Here is a 25,973-nt window from a genome sequence, read left to right on the forward strand (position 1 = left end):
ACACGGACACAAAAATGCATACAAAGATGTACGTGTGCACTGCGTGTGTGTTTAACCCTTCACTAGCGTGTGCATACACGACACATGTACCTACGTACCCATGGCCTTCCGCGGGGGTTAGGGCGCTCGGCCAGCCTGGGACCAGGCGCGAGGTGGAAGAGGCAAACCGAGCCAGCCGAAAGGTGTTACGACAGCAAACTCGGCTCAGAATGGCCTCTGCTCTGCCCGGCCAGCCCTGCTTTCTGGGCGGGGGAGTCTCCTGGGGGGGCAGCGCGCCCATTGCCAAAAAGCGGGACAAGCGCTCGCGGGCTTTGCTCTGCGTGAAAAGCTACTGCTGGCTGCGCGACGCAAGGTTATTTCTCTATTGACCGCTCACGGCTACAAGCTCTCGTCCCGTCACTAACAGAGAAACTGGAAGTGAAGATTAAATAAAGAACAATCTTGTATTTGGTTGTGTACCATTAACTGGGTGCAAGAAAAAGCACAGACAGCATTAATCTAAGTATTCATCAAGTGACGAGGTAATTTAGCACCACAAAGATCTTCTGTTTGCTCGTTTCGCTACTACTTTTGACAAAACGGTAAACTTGGGTTGATCAGGTGTTCTTTTCTGTATTACTGTTAATTCATTTTAACATTTAGAGTTGGAGGACATTTTTTCTAACATACTGCACTATAATGTTCACATCGCAGTGTGAAGTATGAAACTGTAAAAGGAAACGCTATTATTTATTTCAATTGTTACGCCACACAATCTCAACCCAGGTGTTCTTCAAGGCTGGTTAACATTATGTACCCTTTCTTATAATATACATTTATAGCCACAACATTAATGCCCCAGAATTTTCATTTTACAGCCATATATGCCCTGTGAAAATGCTTTAAAGGGAAAAATAACTAAATATAACGTGCTGTCGCTGAATTATTCTATGAATTGAAAAGCAATTTTCACATTGGATAATGAAGGCTACAGATTTTACTGATTTCACCAAAAGAGCTTCTTATATTGCATGATTTAATACACTGCAGAACAGTGCAGGTCAAGAGGAGACACAAGTCGGAACATGTCAAAATAAACCCATTTCAAATTCATGATTAATGTTTTGTCTGTGTCTATGTACTTGTGCATAAGGCCCTATCCTTCCCACCTTGAAGTCAATCGTGGTTTTGCCACTAACTTCAAGCTGAGCAGAACTTAGCCCTTGTTTGTACATGAGATCTCTTAAAATTGTATAGACTTCCTTGGGGGAGCTGCTCAGCAAGTACAGGTGGGTGCAGCTCTGCTGACTTTACGAGAGCTATAGCGAATCCCACCAGACGACCATCCTCCCAGCAACACATTTTCCCCACGTATTTGTTTAAAGCCACAAATGTGATGTAACTGTGCATGGGTTTCAAAGCCATTAATCTATGTGTGTGTGTGTGTGTGTGTGTAAATATAAACATACACATTCTGTGCTTCACATGTGAACTGTTTGTTGCATAAAAGAAGAAGAAAAGAGATTAAAAAAAACCCAGAAAGTTGTAGAAAGCATTAGGGAAATAATCACAAATATTCATAAAGCTCAAAGGGAAGCAGAGCATTCACAAACTATACAAGACTCTTTAGCTACATCATAATCACCTTAGAGTAGGCACAAATAATGCAGCATACAGAGAACTAGAAGAGGTTCAAACACTATAAAGTTGCTTAAGCTATTTCATTATTTAATGCAGTCAGTGAAATCTAGGGACAAACTAAAACCTGTGCTGTTGCAAGCAGAACTACAGCATCAAGAAACACAATTTCAGTTTCACCCATAAACTGAAACCTTCTGGTCTTGCTTAAAAGAAGCATTTCATTTCTGCTCGTGTATAATGGGAATTACATTCCACACAAAAGGGATCTCAAAGTCCATAAACAGTGTACCTTTTCAATCTCTAAGGGACGTTAATTCCTTAAATGAAATATTAATGATACATATTGCCCCTGAATAGCCCCTTAATACAAGTCATATGTTGAAATGATTAAATGTTATGGACTAGCATATTCTTTGAAACAGTCTTGATGGAGAACTCACTATGATAACAATTACTGATATAAGGTCCATTTTTCTTTTCCACAGCTAAGCAAAGCCATGGGATTCAGGTTTGCTGGCAATCTGTGCTCCCTGCGCAGAACAAACATTCTTAATAAACTGCCTTAAGCAGCAGTAGCCTATATGGGAGAGGGGAGAAGAAATAAAATTCCTGGAATTTATTTTCTTTACAGGAAAAAACAATTTTCAAAACATCAGTATGTATTTTGTTCAGTCTGGTGGAGCTGTCTGAATTTTTGGAAACTGATCCCAATGCACCTTTACATAATACGCATTTCTTGGGATTAAGTAATACATTTTACAAAGACATTCCCTCATAACAGGCAAAAATGCAAGTAACTTCACAGCTGCAAACTTTTTCAGTAGAACAGGACAGCCGTAGGATTGGGGTATGTTTGGGGACTGTGTCTATCCCTGGGAACAGTTTTGGATCTGAAGTCTGAAGCAGGAATGACAAAACATGCATTTCAAAAGGGAATGACCTAACTGCTTCAGCAAACCTGCCAGATCAATGACTTTCTCTCCAGGTGATACTGGAACCAAGTATTGAAAACAGAGAAGGTAAGTTTTGTATTCTGCTGCTCTTTTACTTCTTTTTGCAAATATCCTCCATAAAGAAAATTATATTGATACAGTGAAGCTATAACATCACATGCCAACATTTTCCAGCTGCTGAATTTTATTATGGACAGATCAGTGTAAAGGAATTATTTCACTACATTTAGAAGTCAGCATGAGGCAGCTAAACATTTTCTGCTATTAAGTCAATTTTCCTGATTTCAGAATATATTAAATCATCACTAGTGTAGCTCAAAAATATAACTCTCTATAGATTTTTTGTTGAGGATCAGAATCACACTAATTTCTAATTCTTAAATCATTATTTTCTGAGATACTGAAAGGAAAGATATAAGACAGTAAAAGCATGTGATCGCTACACTATGGGCTTAAATACAACATAAATTTTAAAGCAATATGCAACATACGATGGGAAATATTGCTATTACGTAAACTAAAGTAGACTAAGGTTCTCACAATAAAGCAGCAGAAAACAAATAGCATTAGTAGATATTTGTTAAGCAACTGGTTATAATGCATGACCTACTTTAACACTAAAGGAGTTTTGCATATTCATGCTGTACAAAATGACCACCTCTAGAAATTATGAAAACAGAGAAATTAGGTCAATAGGAGGATGATTTACAGTACCACCATTTCTGTAGGCTTTCATTTTAAAATGCATACAATGTCTTATTACAGCAAATAAAAAGTGATGTTCCTGTCCTTAACATAAGTGAAAATAATCACTCGTTTCTCAGGCAAAATGTGTTTTTCCAAAAGGTGCCATCATACATGTGTCAGACGACGCTGCTAGCCAGCAGGCCCCCGCGTTTCCTCATTTAGAAACCTGTCCACATTTACTTGCAGCACACGGGTGATCAGTATAACAGCTTGTGCCAGGTAAAACGTTCACATTGCCTGTGAACACACTTCTGTTTACAGTCATCGGATGGTAATGCAGCAAAGAGAACTTGAACACTACTTTGAAAGCATTTACTTTTTGTCCTGTGACCACACAGGATTTCTCCATTTTCTTTTCATTTAGATAAAAAGACTAAACTTAGAGCGTTCTAAATGTGCGTGTCGGGATCAGACAGCGTGATGCAAGCAGTTTAATATGGCAGGGTTTTAATTTTCTGCTTTTTACCTGTTCGTTGGTAAAAGCAAAGTATTAATTAACTGCTCATACCACAATGAATAAAGATACCGATGGTAAAAACAGAACATATAATCAGTACCTTAGATGATAAAAAGAGCACTATTCATAATTGTGCCCAGTATGGATTTGTGCGTTATATTCACCTTATCCAATCTTCTTTCCTTAAAGCGTGCACAATGCTGTTTTGTATTTGATGGACATTTTCAATGGCTCGTTCATTACAAATTCTTGCATTAAAATGCAGTGGTAAAGCCAAAAATACCCCCACACACCAGAATTAATTTGGCCCCATGTTTTTAATATCAAATATGCAAAACTCTTTTGTGCGATTCACTATTACTGTAAATTAGCAGCTATTCTCTTTAAAAATGTTAAACCTTCACCAAATCACAAACCATAAACATTGTTCCATTTTCTCTTTTACACTGAGTCTCCTACTGAATCCATATCATCCGAAGAGAGTGGGCGATACAGGTCCTGTAAGATGAAGTGCAGTATACATTTGTTTATTGTGTTTGATTTGTTGCACTGCAACTGTCTTATATTCTTTTTGTTACCGTGGACCAGAAGATATTGTTTAACATAAAATATACATATTCTATGTACTCAGGTTTTTGGCTTAATGTCATACAATTATTTTTTAATCAACAAATAGATGGTTAGTAAATAAAGCTGGAGTTTCAATGTACAACATATTCTAAGAGGCAATTTTTTTGTTTTTAATCTTTCCTATTAAACACTATTAAAACAATATATGTCTGCTCTGGAGACCCTCCTAGTTTTTTGGAAACTTGGCAATACGAATTTAACCTTAAAGGGAAAACGTCGCCCTTTTTGCTGTTTCACAGACAGCAGCAGGAAAGCGAGCGCTTACCTTACATAAGGTAATCACGACTTGCCACCCGCTGGTGATACAGCACAGATCCAGCAACGCCTGAGCCCCAGAGCGCTGCCACTGAATATTGCCGTTACCCACACTGTCCCGACAACGGTATGTCTTTCCCACAGTTTTTCTGTGTCTGTGGGTACGCGTAAAAAGCCGGCACGTAACATCCCCCGTCACCGGCTCTTTCAGACGGTAGCCGAGCAACCGGCTCGTGGGAGCAGAGGGAGAGTCTGAGCGTACGGATCCGCTTCGTCTTCCCAACGCCCGCTCCGAGCATCCTCCGACGGATCAGACAGCCCTCCAACGCCAGCAGTGTCGGGGGACGACACGCCGCCCTGCCCGACCTACGCAGCGCAACGGCCCTCGCCAAGACACGCGACGGCGCTCAACGAAAGGGAAGGTGCAGCCACGAGCGGCGGCGGAGGACGGAGAACTCTCTCCTTCGGGCGAATTAAGCACAGCCGACGGTTTCGAGGGGCACCGACTCGGCAGGGGCACCACACCTCACAGCCAAGCTCTGAGACCTTTAGGGCGTTGGGGGGGATCCCTCAAGTATAAAACGTATTTACGAAATACAACAAAACAACTACGAGACAAAATACGAGAACACGCGAGAATAGGAAGGCTGATGGAGCTAGCTGAGGGTTGACCTTGGTTTGGGGTTCTTTTTAATCGCAGGAAGGTAACTGAGACAAAAAAATAAACACATCCGAAAGCTATACTATAAAACAAGGACTACCTAAAATGAATGCTTTACAAATTGCAAATTTACACAGATCTCAGTAATCTATGCAGGTTTACGTTTTACTTGCAGGCATGATATAAAGGGGATTTAAGTCCCTTAAAGGGGTTTTTCATTCCCTAGAATGGTTATTCTGCATGTATTCTGCCAATGGGCATGTGTACGTACGGTAGCAGACATGTTAGATGGGCAGAGTGAATATCAATCAGATCATTATCAGATCAATGCATTTCTATTTTGTTGTGAACAATCTAGACAAAAGAAGAATTTTAAACAGACAAGATCATCTCATTCCAAATACTAACTAGTCAGTTAATTATTAAAATTTCTTTCGAGCATATACAGTTTGGGAATTTCTAATATATAGAACAGAAAAAAAATCTTTTGATTTCCTAGGGAGGGGAACGCCACAAAGTTTTGAACAGTATCTTCCAGGTGACTGCTCACTCCTATGAATATAAAAAATATGCATTCCAAACTTACAAAGAAGATACTTGTGAGAACTCACTTTTAACATTTAGGAAACACTTTTGTGTTTATTTTAATAACTCTGTGGTTGTTTTAAAGCAAAAACATGCACAAGATTTCATGGTCACATTATCTGTTTTTTCATATACTTTTAAACACTTGAAACTTTTTTAAAGTTTTCCTTTCTGCAAAAATTTTCCTTGCCTGTAATTAGCCGAAGACCTGTATTTCAGAAAAAATATGAGGATGATCTATTTATTATTTTGCATAGATTAATAAAAGGACAAAACTTGCTGAATGAGTAAGAATTCTTGGCCACATACAACTCAAAAAATCCTTATATGCATAGAATTCAACTTCTTTGATTAGTCAAGAGGTACCTTAAATCTCATTTTTTATTATGCTATAGGTTGTAGTCTCTACGGAAGTAGAAAAAACATTTAAAATAATGGCCAGCAACAGAAAATCAGGTACAAAGTGTCCACCTTAATTGAAGTAATGACTATGATTACAAGACAGTGGGAAAATAAGCTCATAAACTATTATAAAGGCTACTTAAATAAAATGGGGGGGTTGCTATTATGTATATTTGTTGTTATGATTGCCATGTCACCTTTTCTGAGTCTGCATCATTAACTGTACTCTGTTGTGGTAGGAACTATATGCATGTGCAACACAATAACTCTCTACTTCAACTGCTATAAACCTGAATTTCAGATGTTTTAGTCCTCTGTGGAAATACACAATTAAGTACATAACAATTTAAAGACAATAATCTTAATTTCCTATTTAAGAATAAAGAAAAAATTAAACTAAGGATTAAACTAAAGAAAGCATAACTGCAGTACACAGCCCACAAGTTAAAATACTCAGAAGGTGACAATTGCTTGATAGTTAGCCCAGACAGCTGATAAATGGTCCCTAGTTCACTTTCAAGTCCTTGTATTACACCCATGAAATTAATCTTTCAAATCTTTACTTTCCTCAAATACAGATTGAATTTCACCCAAGATTATAAAAATATAACTTTCACTGATTTCTGAATTTCTGGAAACAACTCAGCCACATACATATGCAAGTGAGAAAGGATAAAACTTTATCTTTTTATGTTCTGGCTTTTGAGGGTACAAAATTTTGTCTGTAGGGTTGCAAGAATACTGTTTTCATGAGTATGTAACACAGCAGCATTTTTGGCTTTATTTACATCAATGGAAAGCCTTCCATCAAAGGCCAGAACTTTTTTTAAAAAGGTGAGTGATGAAATGTCAGAAAGTAAGATGATTGATCCCTATTTTAAGTTGCCTAATGCACTCCATAATTAGAAGGAATATTTTCTTTGGAAAATTCTACCATCTCTACTATTTTTACAGCTCTTTATTATTCACAGGGAGAAATCCCTCAGTTTGCAGAAGTACCTTGCTTCTGTGCCTCTGAATTCAAAAGCATGACCTCCTATCACCTGTACTTCCCAGGAAAAGCACCGGCAGCCTGTCCAGACCCCTCAGCATTTTGACGTACCAAGCCTACAACTCCCTCACAGGGCTCGGATGGGGATGCTGAAGAGCTGACTGATTAGTTACACCAAGGGGAATCGGGCTACGCTAGAGTCAACGTTCCCTCTTGCCTTCCAGACCCAGTACGTACCACTGGCATCCCATCTACCCGGTGGCACGAGAACAGGCACTCCTCTAACTCCGACCGCACAGAGAGAGGGGCAGAGAAAAAACGAATTACACAGCCGAGCTGGCATTCCCAGGACCCAGCACCTTATTTCGGTTCTAGAGCAGTAGCTCCCTCAAACTCCACGTCAAGAGAGAAACCCAGACCAGGCAGAAACCCAGCCATCACCTTCAACCCCAGACCAGGGCTCCAGCAGCCAGCACTCTTCTTCTGGGGCAGGAACACCTCACCTCTCAACACTGGGGACAAGGCGGGCACTGAAATCAGTCTCCTCTTCTCTCTTGTAGGTCTACCACACGATATCAACACTTCAACAACCTCCTAGGGAATAAACCTTCTCCTGCACCTGGCTTGTCAGCCCTGTAGCTGAAGCCACTGAAGACAAAGCAAAATGCTTTGTCTTCGGTTTTGGTTTATGACAATATGGTACATAAAATAACCTGTCCTCTAAATGAAATTTAAATGGCAAGATATGAAAGTTGGTACTAAAAAACCCAGAACACCATTTATACTGCTAACAAGAAAATTAAGATGAGTAAGCACTGTTTAATGGCTGTTCACAGAAGTAATTTAGTCATTGGAATACACATATGACCTTTAACAACACAATCGTATGTTTTTACGGTGAACTTCTAGCTCATTCACTTCACAAGTTAAACATGAAAGGAGCTGAAATAAGTTCTCAGAACAAGTGTAAAGTTTCCATCCCTGAACTTCTGAGCAGTTGATTTAGTAACCTAAATAATATTATTGCAATGCATTTTTACATGATTGCAATCTATTTTTACATGAATTTATTCCACATTTCGTCAGGTAAAAAAAAAAAAAAAATCTGTCTAAAATAAATCCAGACAAGCATGAAAGATCTCCTACTGAGGTCAAGGGGACTGGATATGAATATCCGAGAAGAGAATTCAACTCTTTAACCCTGTCTTATCCCTCCTGTAGTTTACTTCAGTATTTATTTTCTATATAGTTAGCAACGTGATTATGTTACCACTACACAGCCCTTTGCATCCATAATCCTGCCACTCGGTGATCCTGTTACAATTCCGCACAGGGAACCCGGATAAGAAGCAGCCCATCTGCTCTCCTCTTCCCGCTTGAAAGTCAGAAACCTTGTGCCCAAACCCCTTGTGTCTAACGGTGCTGACCACGTGGTTCCCACTCACCCGGCCACAAACACTAACGGAAAAACATTTCTTCACTATGGGGAGAGAAGCATCAGTGGTGGGGAAGGAAGTTTAGGAAAGTTACCAATGACAAGAGACAGCCTTACTGCAAACGAATCCACTGTATGCTAATGTCATCCCTCTAAACAGACACCCTTACATCACCGATGTATAATTCATTTGGAAAACTCTTTGTTCCCTCTTCAGTGACTTATTAATGATTCATTAATAAGCTTTGAGAGTAAGAACAAACAGGTGTGGAAGATGTTGCATTCAAGAAGATCTTAGCACCAGCCTACCCAACTGAAACTGGCATCTTTACTCTCTGAGTACCAGATGATGAAAACCATGACACTACCCGGAGGCTTCAAGCTGCCACTCACGGGCTGTCTCTCTACTGCGAGATCACAGTCAGCTTCCATATCTATAAACAAGTCACAGCAGAAACCTGTGGCTGTATCCCAGCCCGAGGTAAGGCTTGGCCATGCACAGTTCCTCAGCTCCCTGGTATCCGACGGAGATGAAGAAGGGTACGCAGGCTGGAAGGGAGTCGTGCCATGCTACACTGTTCCTGACCTGGATATCTGCGGAATCAGGTCTGCACCAGCCCCTGAAGTCAAGCACTGCCAATTTTGTACATAATCCCCTTACTTTGAGAGACAAAAATTATGTCTTTATTTAAAAACTGAAAAGGCATGTGCTCAAACTGTGTTTACAAACAAGTCTGAGACAGGGAGTCCTGCCTTAGGGAAGCTTTCATAGAGAACTGCTCACAGTTTAGAAAATAGCAGAAGAGAAGATACATAGACATCTGTCCCATTGCTTTTGAATAGATACAATTAATTAAATCAGCGTGTGGAGCCTTTTGGGTTGAACAAGTAATATTTTGTCAGAGGGTTACAGCAGTAACACAGGTACTACCTTAATTCTGGATGCTTAGGTACATTGTAGATTCCTCTATACCTGATAATTAGGGGAAACTTGCAGCTACTAACAACTCTGGTCCAGCAAAGTGACTGACAAGTCTCCTGCTGCCTTGGTACTGATAGTATCTTCACTTCACAAGGCTATGGTATCATGGCTAATCCACAGCTAAATTCCACAGCGCATTCTTTCACCTTGCTTCAAAATCAAAGCTGATGGTAGGTTTTGTAAGTGGCGTAGTGCCCACGGCATTATTAAGACCAAAAAAAGTCTTTGACAACATGAACTTTTCCTTCCAGTTGTGAAAAGTTTGGGAAAAGAAACTAAAATTTAAAAAAAGTTTTGTAAAAAAGGAGAAAGATACCCCCGGTTTTCCCCTCAAGGATAAGCCAATTCCCAGCATACTTAGCATTTTGACAGACACAGAACAGTTGTATTCCACTTCAGAGTGTTGTACAAACACAACAAGACTGCAGCCAAGCTTTTCCACCCTAGGACGCTACACACAAGGAATCAGTGGGGAGAAGGCTATTGGATAATGGCTAAGCCAGATTCTCCCCAGCCACGCTCAGAAATCAGTTTCCTCATTTCCTTACCCTCTGTTTCCGTAGGCTTCCTGGGCTGGTGGGAGATGGGCTTGGAGACTTCCCAGAGCGGGGAGTAGAAAGCTGGCTACCAGGGGTTCCATTCACTAAAAGGGCAATAAATTGAAAAAATAAATGCAAGGCATTATTAAAAGCAAAGAAATAGTTAAATAAACATATTTCGTTTCATTCTTTGTTGAACAGATTAATTTGCTTTTGCTTAATGTTTTAAACATAAGCTAATTTAAAAATAAGGTCATTCACAAAAGAACTGTTTCCTCAGAGTTTTGGCTCATGAAGCCAATTTTTATACAGAGTGCAAGCAAATAATCAACAAACCAGAAAAGACTGCTTAGTTACTGCCTGAGAACATGATCATGTTTTCTTAAACTGTATTGTTCCGGTGCTTGAAAGCGATGGGGAGCAAGGTGCTTTGTTAACCTTAACAGACACTTGCTATATGTAAAGCTTTTCATTCCATTCAGTTATGGCTTGAAATGCTACCCACCAAAAATAAAAAGCAGTACTGCTCGCAAGAACAAATCAGCTGCTTGCTGTTCCTCACTCATTCACTTGAAAAGATTTTTGCAATACTATCTGACCCAAACATCACCTCAGACTTAACCCAGACGAGCTTTCTAGAGGCAAATAAATTGGACCTAACACCTGAAGTCTGACTTACAGCAAGGCATCACTTTCTCAAATAAGTAAATGCCTTCATCTATGTCAGTGCCTATCATGTTAGAAGCATCTTTTGCATGCATGTGACATTATCCACTAAATTAGCAAAACAATACCAGCAGAGGACAGAATTCTACTACAAAGTAATCACACGAGAGGCTATCAATAAAGTTCACGCTGAAGCACTGATAGAAACACTACAAAGCGTGTATCACATATATATGTAAATATTCTTAAACAAGCAACTGCTATATCATAGTCCACGTTTGTCAGCACCAGGAAAAAAAGAACCGACAATCAGATTCCCAGATTCTGAATCTGAGGAGAATATTTACATACTAGGATATCAACAAGGCATTTGACTTACCTTCTATGAGTTCTAACATGGACAAAATCTTACTGTTTAACCTGATAATAGCAAGCAGCAAAATTCCTGCTCTGCACTAAGCCAAGCTGTAGCCAAACTGAGAAGCAATGGGATTAGTTAAGGATAGCTGGGGCTGCTCACAGAGTGAGCTGAATGCGATGCAGGATTCATAAGCAGAAGCCTTTTCTGCGTAAGGCTGACGTCTTCAGAGCAGCAGTGGGAGGTGCAGGTGCTGTCTTAGGGCTACATCAAAGGTGTCAATTAAGCATAATGCTGCTGCTTCACAACGCTGAGCCACTGCAACCCCCACTCACTTTCCATGGAGCCCCGAAAGCCTAAGTAATTTTATATGCTGTGCACTGAATCATAATGAGGTGCCTTTGGGGGCAATATACCAAATGACTCATCCGAATATCAGAATGACAATAACTCTTGTAAAACCTTGGCTGACTGGCAATCTAGCAAATGCTAATTCCTTTGGATAATACAGGAGGCATTTTTAATAGATTTCCTTACTTTTTACGTAATACTTTGTTCTCACTGGCTAACACTGGGCCCGCACAATATAAGGAAGAAACATGTATACCTACCTCGCCACAGTAAAACACATTACTCTGCATGATAAATAATGATCGCTTAATAGTGCTTAGGTGCTATGAGTGACCAAATCTCATCATCACTTTGTGCAAGGCATTGCTTAAGGTAAAGGTACATTATATTTGTATAACCATAGGAACAACAAGATACACTGAGTGGATTTAAATAGGCTGCTTTTCTAGAAAACCATTCCACTTATGTAGGCTTTGAATTCTCTTTGTACGGAGGACAACGTTTGTACAGAGGTTTGCACATATCAGCACTGATTCAAATGCTGTACTAAGTGTGTGTGGGAAGGCACATGCATATGGACACATTCACTGAAGTTCATACAGTATTCAGCAAAACACCCCATAGGCCTGGCCAATAATGACTAAAATCAAATTTATTATCAATACTTCTGAAATCATTAAAAATGAGCTTTTTGGAATCTCAAACTTCTAAAGTTTTAAAGGGCTTCTTATAAACAAATATGGTAGTATTTAGAAACCAATATAAACTACTACTATTCACATGGAGCTAGTCCTCAAGACTGCTAAGTAACTAGACTAGTGCTCTGCCTTCTCTTTAAACCAAGCAGATATTCTTCGGTCTTATTATTATGAGAAAATTTAAGATAACAGATACACTTTAATACACCTTGTAGCACTCGGCACCGGTTCCTGTTCCTTATAGATTGACTCCTTCCCCATAACTTTCAACAAGAGTTTTTCTTCGAATTACTGTTGCAATTATTCTGTCCTGAAGACAAAGACTTGAGGCTACCAAGTGGAACCAGACAAACAGATGCAATAGTGTATTTGACTCATGATGTATTTCCCACATGTACCATGTTGATGAATATCTATTTGAGACAAAAAAACCAAAGTATTATAAACCCTAAAAATTACTCACTTGCCACCACCAGAGTACCCAGAGCATTTAAGCTAAGCTCCAATGCTCTCCCCAGCAGCATTTTCTAAAAAGGAAGATTATGATAGTTGTGCTGTGTTGGCTGTCTGTAATATCTGAAATCAAGAGTACAATTAATGCATCAAGGCCCTCAGGAAATTTAAGTGCAGTTTGCTCACCTCCTTACCCACATCCGAAATACAAAGGTGCTAAGTACCTAAAACACATACCAGGATTTTTGTGAGCCTACGAGGTCTCCCTATGGAGAGCTGTTTAGGTAAGTCTAGAGATGACAATTAGCACTGGGGACGAGATTTATTTTACTAGTCTTTAGGTACCTGTTGTATTGGCTTCTCTATCTGAAATAATTTTCTAGACCTTATTTTAACCAAGTTGCTGTCACAGCATGAGTTGTATCATCCCCAGGCAACCACCTCCAACAGACCTGATGAACAATGTACTAAGAGCATGCACTGCAGTGTAGAATTCTAAAGCTGGGCAAGATGAAGCCAAACCCATGCACCTAGAGGTTTAGGATATGCTGGAGATGAAGCAAAATCATCAAAATTCTCCCCACCTACCAATTTTGGTGGATTTTATTCCAAGCGCAGAACTCCATTAAATAAACTCTGATGACTGAAGGCCATACAGAGTCTATGTTAGAGTCAACCTGAAGAGGGACTTGGGTGACGTGGGTTCCATTCCCAGCTCTCTATATGCATCTGCACAACATCAGACAAGTCATGTCACCTCTACCACCTCTCTACTTAGGCTTTAAGTTCTGGCAGAATGAACTCTCTGTGCACATCGTGTTGTCTGTCTTCTGGATGCTCTCCATACCTAGAGATATACATTATTATTACTACTGATATTATTAATGTAATGCTTAAGACAGACATCGCAACAGGGAAGAAATGGTAATTCCTAATAATTCCCCAGTCCACTCCAGGGGCCCTCCTTTTTTATTTTTCTTGTTTATGGCTTGCTGCCCATTCCACCTCTAACTCTACTTCCTTGTGAGTCATTATACTGAATTTGCAAATAGGGTTGATATTAGGTGCTGTGTAGCAGGAAGAGACTGGACTGATTCTGATCCCCTTCCTGAACTCCACTTACAATCACAACACCATTCTTACATATGCCACTCCTGACCAGATAACATGGCAACAAATATGTGACTACAATCTATAATATTTAATAATAACGCATTCTTGGTAAGTACAGGAATATAGTCTAAACTGCCCTACAATCCATTTCTAGGTGGCATGCATTCTGGTTGGAAACTGCATTCCTGTCCAGTGTCTGCACTGCATTTCTCACTGACTGATACAGCATATGTTCCTACAGGGAATCTTGATGTAGATAAAGACATATGAAATTGGTAAATCACTGTTGCGATTAATCATGTTATTGAGTGAGGCAAGAGGTTTCTTGTCACTTTTTATTCATGAAATGGCAGGGGTCAGAGACTTCAGCTTAACACACAGCGCCCTCCCATCGTCCCATGAAAAAGATTTATCCGTTCAAAATTTCACAGGTGAAAGACATATTAAAAAGCTAAAACAATTACAAAAGTATTGTGGCTTCTCTGAGCAGACTTTTCCAACTGCTTAGCTGTGAACTCCTGTCCTTACTGTCCTCTCTTGCTGAGGCTGCATAACAGGGCAAGACCCTGTCTTTGTATTAGTTTTTCCAGCACCTGGTACACACATGAAGGTAGAAAACCCCACAAAATAGAACACTAAAGATGGATACCATCGTCTACTGAGATAAATGCAAAATAGTTTTTCATATGATGATAATTATAAACTTGTGAAAATGCTGTAAATAAAAAGTATTTTGATGGCATTCCAATAAATAAATTTTGATAGGGCACCTTTTTATTAAGTAATAAAAACAGAAAGTGAGAAAAGCTGAATTAAAGTATCAAGTGCCAGTCTGAGAAGCTGCCGATGCCACTGCACTGTATTAAAATCATACTCTCCTATAAAACTGCCTGGTCCCGTGTTAGCATCTTGTACTCTATAATAAACATGTAAAGATGAGACTGTGTGTTTACAAAAGTGGTTTGCCAAACATGAGAGTACGTGTGAAGAGGAAAGAGGAGACTAAGGGAAAGGAATGGTGCAGGCTTTTTCGCAGCCACAACTTACTCACAACTAGGGCAGGCTAGACTAAAAGATGTTTTACAGAAGTCACAAACAACATGTGTAGGCCATATTCAGCAACTGCTAGCTGGAAAATGGTGATGCGGGATCACTACTTGACCTTGTCTCAATTATTCGTGTCATATGTCACTGTCCTTTCCGAAACAACGTTTTTGTCTCAATAAGATTAAGTAGTTACAAAGTAGTTAGGGAACAAACCATACCTTGCCTTTTCGATCCTTCTGCTTTTGTATCCTACTTGTACGTATCTTGTCATTTTTGTCTTCAGTCCAAAAAACAGAGTTTGTCCAGAGCACCACATTAAGCAAGTGCCCTCATTATCACTCCCCAGTAAAGGCTTTCTAGGTTCTTCCTTAGCATGCAACTGGTTGAGGAAAAATCCCAAGTAACCAGTACTGCATTCATTTTAACTGGTGCTAAACTGTCCTTTTTACCTTCGATCTTTTCTAGAGTTTATGTCAAGAAGTTACGTGGATACAAGAAGAACATCTCTCTGCCACTGACGACAAGGTTTGACAGACCCATACAGAGCTTCCACCTCATCAACAGGTCAACAGATTAGAAACATCAGCAGAAAGGATCACCTTCAGGTCAGGAATACATTCCCACCCCAGCAGCCACCAGTACCCGAGCCCCTGTAAGTCCTCAGTACCTGTGTGTATTGGTTTTATGTGGCAAGGTTTTGGTAGCGGGGGGGGTTACAGGGGTGGCTCCTGTAAGAAGCTGCTGGAAGCTTCCCCTGTGTTCGAGAGAGAGCGAGCCCATACCAGCTGGCTCTAAGATGGACCCGCCGCCGGCCAAGGCCGAGCCAATCAGTGATAGTGGTAACACCTCTGTGATAACATTTTTAAGAAGGAAAAAAAAGTGGGGACAGTGAGAAAACAGCCGCCAGAGAGAGGAGTGAGAACATGTAAGAGAAACAACCCTGCGGACACCAAGGTCAGTGCAGAAGGAGGGGGAGGAGATGCTCCAGGCGCCAGAGCGAAGATTCCCCTGCAGCCCGTGGTGAAGACCCTGGTGAGGCAGGCTGTCCCCCTGCAGTCCAGGGAGGTCCACGGGGGAGCAGATCTCCACCTGCAGCCCGTGGAGGACCCCACGCCGGAGCAGGTGGGTTCCTGAAGGAGGCTGTGACCCCGTGGGAACCCTGCGCTGGAGCAGGTTCCTGGCAGGACCTGCGGATCTGTGGAGAGAGGAGCCCACGGAGCAGGTTTTCTGGCAGGACTTGTGACCCCGTGGGGGACCCCCGCTGGAGCAGTCTATGCCTGAAGGACTGCACACCGTGGAAAGGGCCCATGCTGGAGCAGTTCGTGAAGAACTGCAGCCCGTGGGAATGGCCCACGTTGGAGAAAGTTCGTGGAGGACTGTCTCCCGTGGGTGGGACTCCACGCTGGAGCAGGGGAAGAGTGTGATGAGCCCTCACCCTGAGGAGGTGAAGCGGCAGAAAATAACATGTGATGACCGTAAACCCCATCCCTGTCCCCCTTGTGCCGCTGGGGGGGCTTGGGGGAGAAATCCGGGAGGGAAGTTGTGCCCCAGAAGAAGGGAGGGGTGGAGGGAAGGTGTTCTGAGATTTCGTTTTATTTCTCATTTACCTTACTCTGGCTGATTTGTAATAAAAAGTGAGCTAATTTTCCCTAAGCTGAGTCTGTTTTGCCCGTGATGGTAATTAGTGAATGATCTCTCCTGTCCTTATCTCGACCCGCAAGCTTTTTGTTATATTTTTCTATCCCCTGTCCAGCTGAGGATGGGGGAGTGATGGAGCGGCTTTGGTGAGCACCTGGCGTCCAGCCAGGGTCAACCCATCACACTGTGGTAGCCACAGAATGGAACCCAAGCAGTGCAGAGCTCAGCTGGGGCTGCAAACCCTACCGACGCTCAGCCCACGCTGATCTCCGTGGGGTGGCCACTGTGATGGCCCTTCTACCTCAACCTCAGGTCAGCTACCTCTGCACTATCAAGCAGGGAAGTGCCGCAGACATGGAGACATTGTGGACGTGCCCGACATCTCAGAAGACTTTCCTTGCTTCAAGCTTTCCTTGAAAATACAATTCCCTGGAATCCACAAGTTGGTTTTTTTTTTTTTTTTTTTTTGTAGCCTTAGAAGGTGGGTAAGTGCCTCTTGTTTTTTTCTCTGCACTTCATCAGAGTACAGCTGATATCTATGATCTTGGCTGCTAATTTCATGTAGTACCTAATCGAGAGAGCATCTACATGTACGTAAGATTTAATGAAAATCTCTCTTTTGAACTGTTTTGCCTAATTGGAAAGACTAGGATTCTCAAATCAGTCTGTGTGAATGGAGTACCAACTCTGAGGATGTTTCTTCATTCGGCGTTTAACTTTTTAATCCTTTAAGAGGATTAAACTATTCAGTCTAACCAAATCTATTTCTTTTACTAATTCTATATTTTTGTTACAGGCTATAAAATGATAAAACTTAATTTTTTAATTATTAGTATCAAATACAAACAACATAAATAAAAAATTAAAAGGAAGCCAGGATCAAAGTAAAAATCATCTGGAAACCCCTGGGTCTGTAGGATGACTCCATCACTCCCATGGGTTTGTACTCTTGGCTTCAGGAAAGTTTCACTTCAGCATATTTATTACAAAATCTGTCAGATGAGTACCTATAACAGTGTGAATAAAAATATGTGACCTCGCTGCAGACAATATGATACATCATGTTCCTTCCTTTGGGATCCAAAAGACCTTCTTGAGTCAGGTGGCTGAAGAAGGGTTGTTTCTGGATAACGGCCTAGGGATGAACTATCAAACTAAAAGAAAACATATCTTCTTGCGGAGGGACACATCTACGTTTTTTCCTTTTTTTTTTCTAACTAGCTGAGAAAAGCACAAGCATCTGCTCTGAAGAAGCCTTCAGTAATATCCAATTTCCATATCCTAAACCTCTTTTTCCTTCAGTGAACATCTACAGCTTTGATCAGGCTTTAGTTTGACATGCAGTTTCACAATTTCTTTGCCCAGGTGCAATTTTTAAAAAAAACACACAGCCCTTGGTAATACGACCTACTCTATCCATCCTTCACATATGTTCCCTTTGTCATTCAGAATAGGTACGTATCAACCCAGTTACTCTTGAAATAGACACTTGTCGCACCAAATAACCGAAACTCCTAAATAACTCTTAACACCAAACCTGAATTGCTGTTACAAATAATATTTCAAGCATCTGAAATATTTTGGGTGATAGTTTGAGGGGAACAGGAGATAGCTCAGATGGGAGGAGAAGTGAGAAGGAAATAATTTTGAAGGAGGTGCTCAAACTGCAAAAAAAGAAAGTAGTTAGTTTTGTTGAGAGCAAGTCCTGAAAATTAGAGTTGGGATTTCAGAGGCTAAAACGGAGTTCACCCGAATGTACTATCCTTCCTTAATTTAATGGACCAAGGGTACAATAATTCCAGCCATCTCATGCTGCTCTTGATTTGATTAAAAATAATGATCATGAAGGAGTAAGTGCTGCTTTCTTCGAATCTGTAACCTCTTCACCTGCGCTGAGGCTGCCACCAATGGTGTTAATTGACAGCCGGACAGAAGCCGACAGCTACTGAATAGCCATCAGACATTCATAATTTTCAGTCACCAGCAACGGGCTGGTACCCGGTCTCACTGAAATTCAACGTCTCTTTTATGATGTCCTTTCCCAAATAATATTTGATGCCAACAAAAAAAACATCAAAGTGTTTTACAGGCTTTAAGACATCAGGAAAATTAAATAGAGGCAGGATTACCTATTGCACTTGGAACTAGACTTCAGCCCTCTGCCTGCCTGGGAGGTCATACTACCTTTCTCTGCTTCTCTTCTTTGCCTTGTTCCCTGCTTCTCTTCTCTATTTAGACTGAAAGCATTTTGAAGCAGACAATACCTCAAATGCATTTGTAAAAAAACAGAAAGCAATCCTCCTGCAGCGAGATTTCTGTCTTGTGGTATTGTTTTGAAACACTGTCAGATGTAAATAAAAAACTGAACAAAACATATAATAATGGAGAAGTCAGCCCTTACCACAGATCTTCTTAGCTTGCATGTACTCTTTTAAGAAAAAAGTACCAGGAAAATATAAGCACATTAGGCATATGCTCTGTTAAGAAAAAAAAAAAAGGAAAAAGCAAGGACAGAAGAAAGGTGACCACCGCCTCTGGAAATGCATACAATCCTCTTCAATATGTCAAGAAATGGTGTAAAAGCAGATGCAGCTTTTTTGCTCACTGTAGACTGTATAGCTCAAGAAAGGGTAAGAAGTGTGCGTCTCCCATTCCCTTACGGACTGACACATATTTCCTTGCCCTCGGTTAACCAGAGTACGGGTCTGAATCTGTGTGGCACTGAGCGCTCGTATGGCCTCTGGCATCGCTAAGGGTCTTTCTCTGCGACCCTGCAGCCTGCTTTCCACTCGCAGCTCCACCCTTTCCCCCATGCTGCCGTGGCAGTATGTCCCAGAGCCTGTGGGATACTCTTTTTCATCCTGTTGTTCCCACGCCGTCACTGCCGTGGCCATGTGGCAAAGCCCAAGGGTGTTGTTACGGCAGGTTCTGTACGGGGCTTTCAGGGTCGCCAAAGACGCTGCCTTTACAGGTGATGGAGGGGGAAAGGCATCTCCGGGCAAGGTGAAAGTTATCTAAGACCCTTGGGAATGTCACCGGGAGCCCTTTGCCCCCAGTACCAGGTGAGACAATGAGGGAAACGGTTCTCCAGAGCAGCGGCCGGGGGCTCGCCACGGCGAGGGGACGCTCGGGGTCCCTTTGCCTGCTCCCGCACACAGTCAAGGGCCACCACAACAAGGCGAGACTGAAACAGAACACTCTACGCATTAGGGGCGACGGTCTTCAAGCAGAATTTTCTCTAAAAATCATTTGTTAACGTTACTGAATTTATCTTCAAAGCACCGGTTTTGGTAAAATGGTATTGTGAAAATGAGACACGGACATTAAAGAAAACAAACAAACCGACCAATGCCCCAAAATAACCCCTTTGATTTCTGTAAGCAACTTCAGAAGCTATTGGGACGAATTTGGGAAAGTTCACCATCCCATACCACTATTTGTAAAGAACAAGGGACTCGTGGATTTCACCACATTTATAAACATTTAGTTCAAGCCAAAGTTTGGCTTAATTCTTACCACTTGAAATTCTGTGTCAAAGAAGGGAAACAGTTCTTGAGGGTGGTATTTAAGTGCTTAAACCAAAGCAGACTGTCTGCATGTCCTAGCCTCATTTACACATCCGTTTCTCCAGCAATGGGGAAATGACCCAAAGACTGTACCTTCATTAACTCTAAAAATGATGAATCCCGATCAGCTATCCTGTGCTGGATGAGAAGAAAAATAGTGTTGAATACCGACATTAAAGGCTATACCATACTATAGATGTATACAGTAGAGAATCAAGGGTAAGTCAAGGATAGCCCTTCATTTTAGAATTTTATCAGTTTTAATATCCAACTTTGAGGTTTCTAAATTTTTTTCACATCCTCTTTGTCTATGCAACTTTCCTTTTTTGACCCATGTCGTCATCCATAAGTATTATCTTGATGTGGTCATCAATTGATGACCGACACAGGCATCTGATCCTTTTGCGTAGCAAGAATGCGCAGACGTTTCAAAACGCAGCAAGAGTCAAACAAGAGGAATCAGATTCTTTCTAATTAGCAACACGCTGTTCTCCTTACATCTCGTTTAGCTTTTTCTCAAGGGTACACTGTCAATAATGCTTTCTGCCTGCCCTTTATCCCTACTTTTCTCAACTTTCTTTTATGGTACAACTCTTCACAAAATGATACATCCTTTCATTTTTGGAATGTGTATGTATTGCCTTTGATCTAAGCAAAGAATCTACTGTTCTCCTCGAGTATTTTTTATGTTTATCCCTAATGAAAGAGAAAATCCTAACAGTAGTTTAAAGATGAACTGAAAGCAGTTTAAAAGCATAGAATAAAAAAATACATATATACATGCTTAGCACTAACAACGTGACAACAAAAGCGTAACTTCCAATTATGCACTAGTCATTTAGGAGGCTCCCTAATACTGAGATGTTTAATGTAGACAATATGGAAAAATTTATCTGCTCTTACGTGCACTAGATGGCAATTTCTCTACTCTACTACTGTCATGGGTACATAATTCCAATAAATAGGCAGTATTTTTAGGCCTACTGGATGGCAGAATAGTGAAATCTGTACATATTGTCTGCATTTCATGGGACGACTTTGTTTTTTGTCTAACAACATCTGAGAGTCTAGTGTTTCTTATTCTTTCCACTGTTGTTTTTTTCATGCACTGTCTAATACCAAATTGCATATTTTTAAAATCTATTCATTGATTACTTTTAGTTTTACATGATATAAAAACAATTCTTGAGGGCCAGTGCCCACTTAGTACAATATTGCTTCCTTTTATGAAAGTAATATTGATGCAAATACTCATGGATGTAAGGTTAGAAATAGGCTTCCTGTAACATTCACACAATTTGACTTCACTGTTTGCAGAAAGCAAACACAAGAGGTACAGACAGCCAAATCAGATCCATTGTCCCCATTAAAATTAACTTCTCTGGAAACATTTTCAATTGTTTATCCTTTTTAAGCTGTAACAAGAATAGAATAGAATAGAACAGAACAGAATAGAATAGAATATTTCAGTTGGAAGGGACCTACAACAATCATGTAGTCCAACTGCTGACCAAAAGTTAAAGCAAGTTATCAAGGGCATTACCCAAATGCCTCTTAAACACTGACAGACTTGGGGCATCGACCACCTCTCCAGGAAGCCTGTGCCAGTGTGTATTGGGTTTGCGTGGCAAAGTTTTGGTGGTGGGGGGGCTACAGGGGTGGCTTCTGTAAGAAGCTGCTAGAAGCTTCCCCTATGTCCGACAGAGCCAATACCAGCCGGCTCCGAGATGGACCCACCGCTGGCCAAGGCTGAGCCCATCAGTGACGGTGGCAGCACCTCTGGGAGAACAGATTTAAGAAGGGGGGGAAAACCTACTGCAGCAGAGTAGCTGAGGAGAGGAGTGAGAAGATGTGAGAGAAACAGCCCCACAGACCCCCAGGTCAGTGCAGAAGGAGGAGGAGGAGATGCTCCAGGCGCCGGAGCAGAGATTCCCCTGCAGCCCGTCAGGAAGACCACAGTGAGGCAGGCTGTCCCCCTGCAGCCCAGGGAGGTCCATGGTGGAGCAGATCTCCACCTGCAGCCCGGGGAGGACCCCACGCCAGAGCAGGGGGATGCCTGAAGGAGGCTGTGACCCCATGGGAAGCCCATGCTGGAGCAGGCTCCTGGCAGGACCTGTGGACCATGGGGGACCCACGCTGGAGCAATCTGTGCCTGAAGGACTGCAGCCCATGGGAAGGGACCCACACTGGAGCAGTTTGTGAAGAACCGCAGCCTGTGGGAAGGACTCACGTTGGAGAAGTTTGTGAAGGACTGTCTCCCATGGGAAGGACCCTGCAGTGGAGCAGGGGACAAGTGAGGAGTCCTCCCCCCGAGGAGGAAGGAGCAGCAGAGACAAGGTGTGAGGAACTGACCCCAACCCCCATTCCCCATCCCCCTGCACCGCTGCAGGGAGGAGGGAGAGAAAATCAGGAGTGGAGTTGAACCTGGGAAGAAGGAAGGGGTGGGGGGAAGGTGTTTTAAGATTTGGTTTTATTTCTCATTACCCTACTCTGATTTGATTGGTGATAAATTAAATTCGTTTTCCCAAAGTTGAGTCTCTTTTGCCTATGATGGTAATTGGTGAGTGATCTCCCTGTCCTTATCTCAACCCAGGAGCCTTTTCATTTTTCTCTCCCCTGCCCAGCTCGGGAGGGGAGTGATAGAGCCGCTTTGGTGGGCACTTGGTGTCCAGCCAGGATCAATCCACCACACAGTGTCTGACCACCCCCTCAGTAAAGAAATGCGTCCTAATGTCCAGTCTGAACCTTCCCCGGTGCAGCTTTGAACCATTCCCACGCATCCTGGCACTGGATCCCAGGGAGAAGAGCTCAGCACCTCCCTCTCCATGTCCCCCCCTCAGGAGGCTGCAGAGAGCAGTGAGGTCACCCCTCAGCCTCCTTTTCTCCAAACTAGACAAGCCCAAAGTCCTCAGCTGCTCCTCACAGGACTTGCCTTCCAGCCCTTTCACCACCTTTGTTGCCCTCCTCTGGATGCGTGCGAGCACCTTCACATCCTTCTTAAACTGTGGGGCCCAGAACTGCACACGATACTCAAGGTGAGGCCGCACCAACGCTGAATACAGCGGGATAATCACCCCTTTTGACCGGCTGGTTATGCTGTTTGATGCACCCCAGGATGGGGTTTGCCCTCTCGGCTGCCAGGGCACACACTGCCGACTCCTGCTGACCCTGCTGCCGACCAGCACCCCCAGGTCCCTTTCTGCAGGGCTGCTCGCCCACCACTCCTCTCCCAATTTATACTTTTGCCCAGCGTTACTCCATCCCAGGCGCAGAATCTGGCACTTGCTCTTGTTAAATTTCATGCCATTGATGATTGCCCAATGTTCCAATCTATCTAGATCCCTCTGCAAAGCCTCTTGTCACTTGAGACAGTCAACAGCACCTCCCAGTTCGGTATCATCAGCAAACTTGCTAATGGCGCACTCAACTCCTGCATCCAGGTCATTGATAAAAATATTGAAGAGAACTGGCCCTACAATTAAGCCCTGAGGAACACCGCTGGTAACTGGTCAGCAGCCAGATTCAGCCCCATTCACTACAACCCTTTGAGCCCTGCCCTTCAGCCAGTTCTTCACCCAGGCTTCTACGAGTTGACAGACTGTTCTGTCAGCATCCTATACATTCTTGTACGGCTTTGTCCAATGTCTTTCTCTATGAAAATCTTAATTACAGTGTCCAAATGATGATGTCAAATAGACAAGGTCATGGACCATCTTTTGACAAACTAGTATGTGCCTATTTTCTGTAAATGTATTGTTTTTACCTAAGATATTTTCAAGATGGGTAAATCTGTCATCAACACAGAACCATCCAAAATGGTTTGCATTTTCAGTATTTCCCCTATCCTGTTTCTTTTCTTATTATAAATTTAATGATATATTAATTATTATTGTGGCATAATGAAAACATCGGTTTTTTCACAAGCTGTAAAATAAACTCATGACCTTTTGCAGTGATTGAACATGTAATGGTATTCTGCTCAGACCCTTCTAAAACTGAACTGCAGGAAATTAAGATTTACTCACCTACGCTTCTCCTACATGTTTAAGTAAAAACAGTACTATTTCTCTCAGGACCAAAACCAACAAGGTATCACATAGTCAACATGGCAAAAATGTTGCTAGTCCCATGGCAGAAACATTTGTTATGCATAGCAGGACAGTTATTTCACATAGAAATCAATATAAACAATTCAGTGTCCATTACCTGTACTCCCAAATGAATATTCATTATAAAAAAACCAGAAAGAGTCCATAACACTCACACACCAAACAGGGCCTCTCTTGCTAAAGTTTGATTTAACTGTGTTCCACCTAGCGACAAAGAAAGCTATTTAATACACGTTTAAGAAAGAGCTACTCTGGGCTTGTTCCCCACAATTGATACTTCCTCCCATTACCTCTCTTCAGGTTTCTCAACTTCAGCTGGTTTAGGATGTGTAGGCAGCACGCTGCCTCCCAGCCCTGCTCCCCACGTCTACACCTCTGTCTCTCATTGTGTCTCTCCCTCTTTCCTCCTTCCCTGAGCAAGAATGCTTTTTTTCTCAGCTTAGTCTTCTTGTGAAAAATATGGCTCCAGCTGGTCCGTGCGTCCCCTCTTTGAAACCAGCTAGGAGCACCTGGGCCGTTCTGATCACCACCTCCCCAGAAAGACCTCACGGTGCTGGATGCAGGTCCCAGTATGACGTTCGCTTCCCTGTTGGCAGAAGACTTAGGGCAGAGAGAGCGAGGTGGCTTTCAGACAGCTCTAATGTTTGTCTCCTGCAAAATCCATATTCACAAGCAATGCTGCAAATGCTGGACTGGGTCTACTCAACTGGCCCACGCCAAGTAGCAGTTGTACTTTCAGGCACCAATGCTGGCAAATTATCTAATGCACTTTTCTGTTTATTTATTTGTTTTGCTTGGGAAAAAAGCTGTAGGGGGGAACTAGTCATAGACTATTTAGTGGGAGCAGCTGCACAGGCAGCCAAAGCAAGGCCTTTCAGACAGAACTTCTTAAAGCTTTTTGCTGCGTCTTCTCCAGCATGCACCACTGGCTTGTTAGGTCAACTCTGACTCATTTCTTCCTCAGCTATCTTTGCACCTCCCAGTCAGATCTGTTATTGCATTATTTCTCTGCCCTGCTGCTCCTTCTTTCCTCAATATCCTCATTGTCTTTAACCTATCCTTTCCTCACTGCTGCCTCTTAGCTCCCTCAGAAACAAAATACAAAAAAACCTGTGAAACCAACCTTTTGCAGACACAGACCCTATGCTGCGTAACTTGGACTACTTTCTGCATTGTGCTTATTGACTTCCTAGTACAAAGAATACCTCTTTTTGTCAGTCTTTAGGTACTGGCAGCAAAATCATGCACGGAAAATAAACTGAACCATGGTAATGCCAGAGTATGATTTATAAAACACTGAGGAATTATTTTGCATTGGGAAGACACTTCGTCTGAGATGCAACTTAGAGAACAAGTGAATCTGTACTATCGACTGTTTCATACATACAATGTTTTTCCACAGAAATGTGGAATTTTGAGCACATTGCCAATTGTATTGAAACAGATTGGTTGCTGTTATTAAGAAAGATTTCTTGTGTGCTTTACCTGAGCTAGTAGAAGCAGGAGACTTGCTGCGTCGGGATGGGCCCGGGCTCTTGGTGGTGCTCCTACGTGAAGTCGAAGCTATTTTGGTATAGGAAGTGGATTTCACCACCCGACATTCTGAAAGACAAAGAAACTGCATAAGTTAGCAATTAAGAAACCCAGCGAGAATCTGTAACAGAAAGAGCACTGAAAAGCACAAACATTTAGCCCACGCTTGTTTTCATTCATATTG

The 25,973-nt window shown here is 42.0% G+C and overlaps 1 protein-coding gene across 2 annotated transcripts in view; it reads right to left on the bottom strand.

Annotated features, from left to right (window-relative positions):
* DCLK1 (doublecortin-like kinase 1) overlaps positions 1-25,973 on the bottom strand; it is a 245,703-nt gene that overhangs the window by 52,412 nt on the left and 167,318 nt on the right. Inside the window, exons 5-6 of one of the 2 annotated variants that reach the window (XM_010572748.1) lie at positions 25,742-25,858; positions 10,267-10,361 (exon numbers count right to left, since the gene is read on the bottom strand). In XM_010572748.1, coding sequence (XP_010571050.1) covers positions 10,267-10,361; positions 25,742-25,858 — 212 coding nt within the window. Of the gene's footprint in view, positions 1-10,266; positions 10,362-11,302; positions 11,444-25,741; positions 25,859-25,973 lie in introns of those variants that run through there. The other variant, XM_010572749.1, reaches the window with a different exon arrangement.

The sequence above is a fragment of the Haliaeetus leucocephalus genome, unplaced genomic scaffold (genome assembly GCF_000737465.1).
Source record: "Haliaeetus leucocephalus isolate CR32 unplaced genomic scaffold, Haliaeetus_leucocephalus-4.0 Scaffold351, whole genome shotgun sequence".
Classification (NCBI taxonomy): domain Eukaryota; kingdom Metazoa; phylum Chordata; class Aves; order Accipitriformes; family Accipitridae; genus Haliaeetus; species Haliaeetus leucocephalus.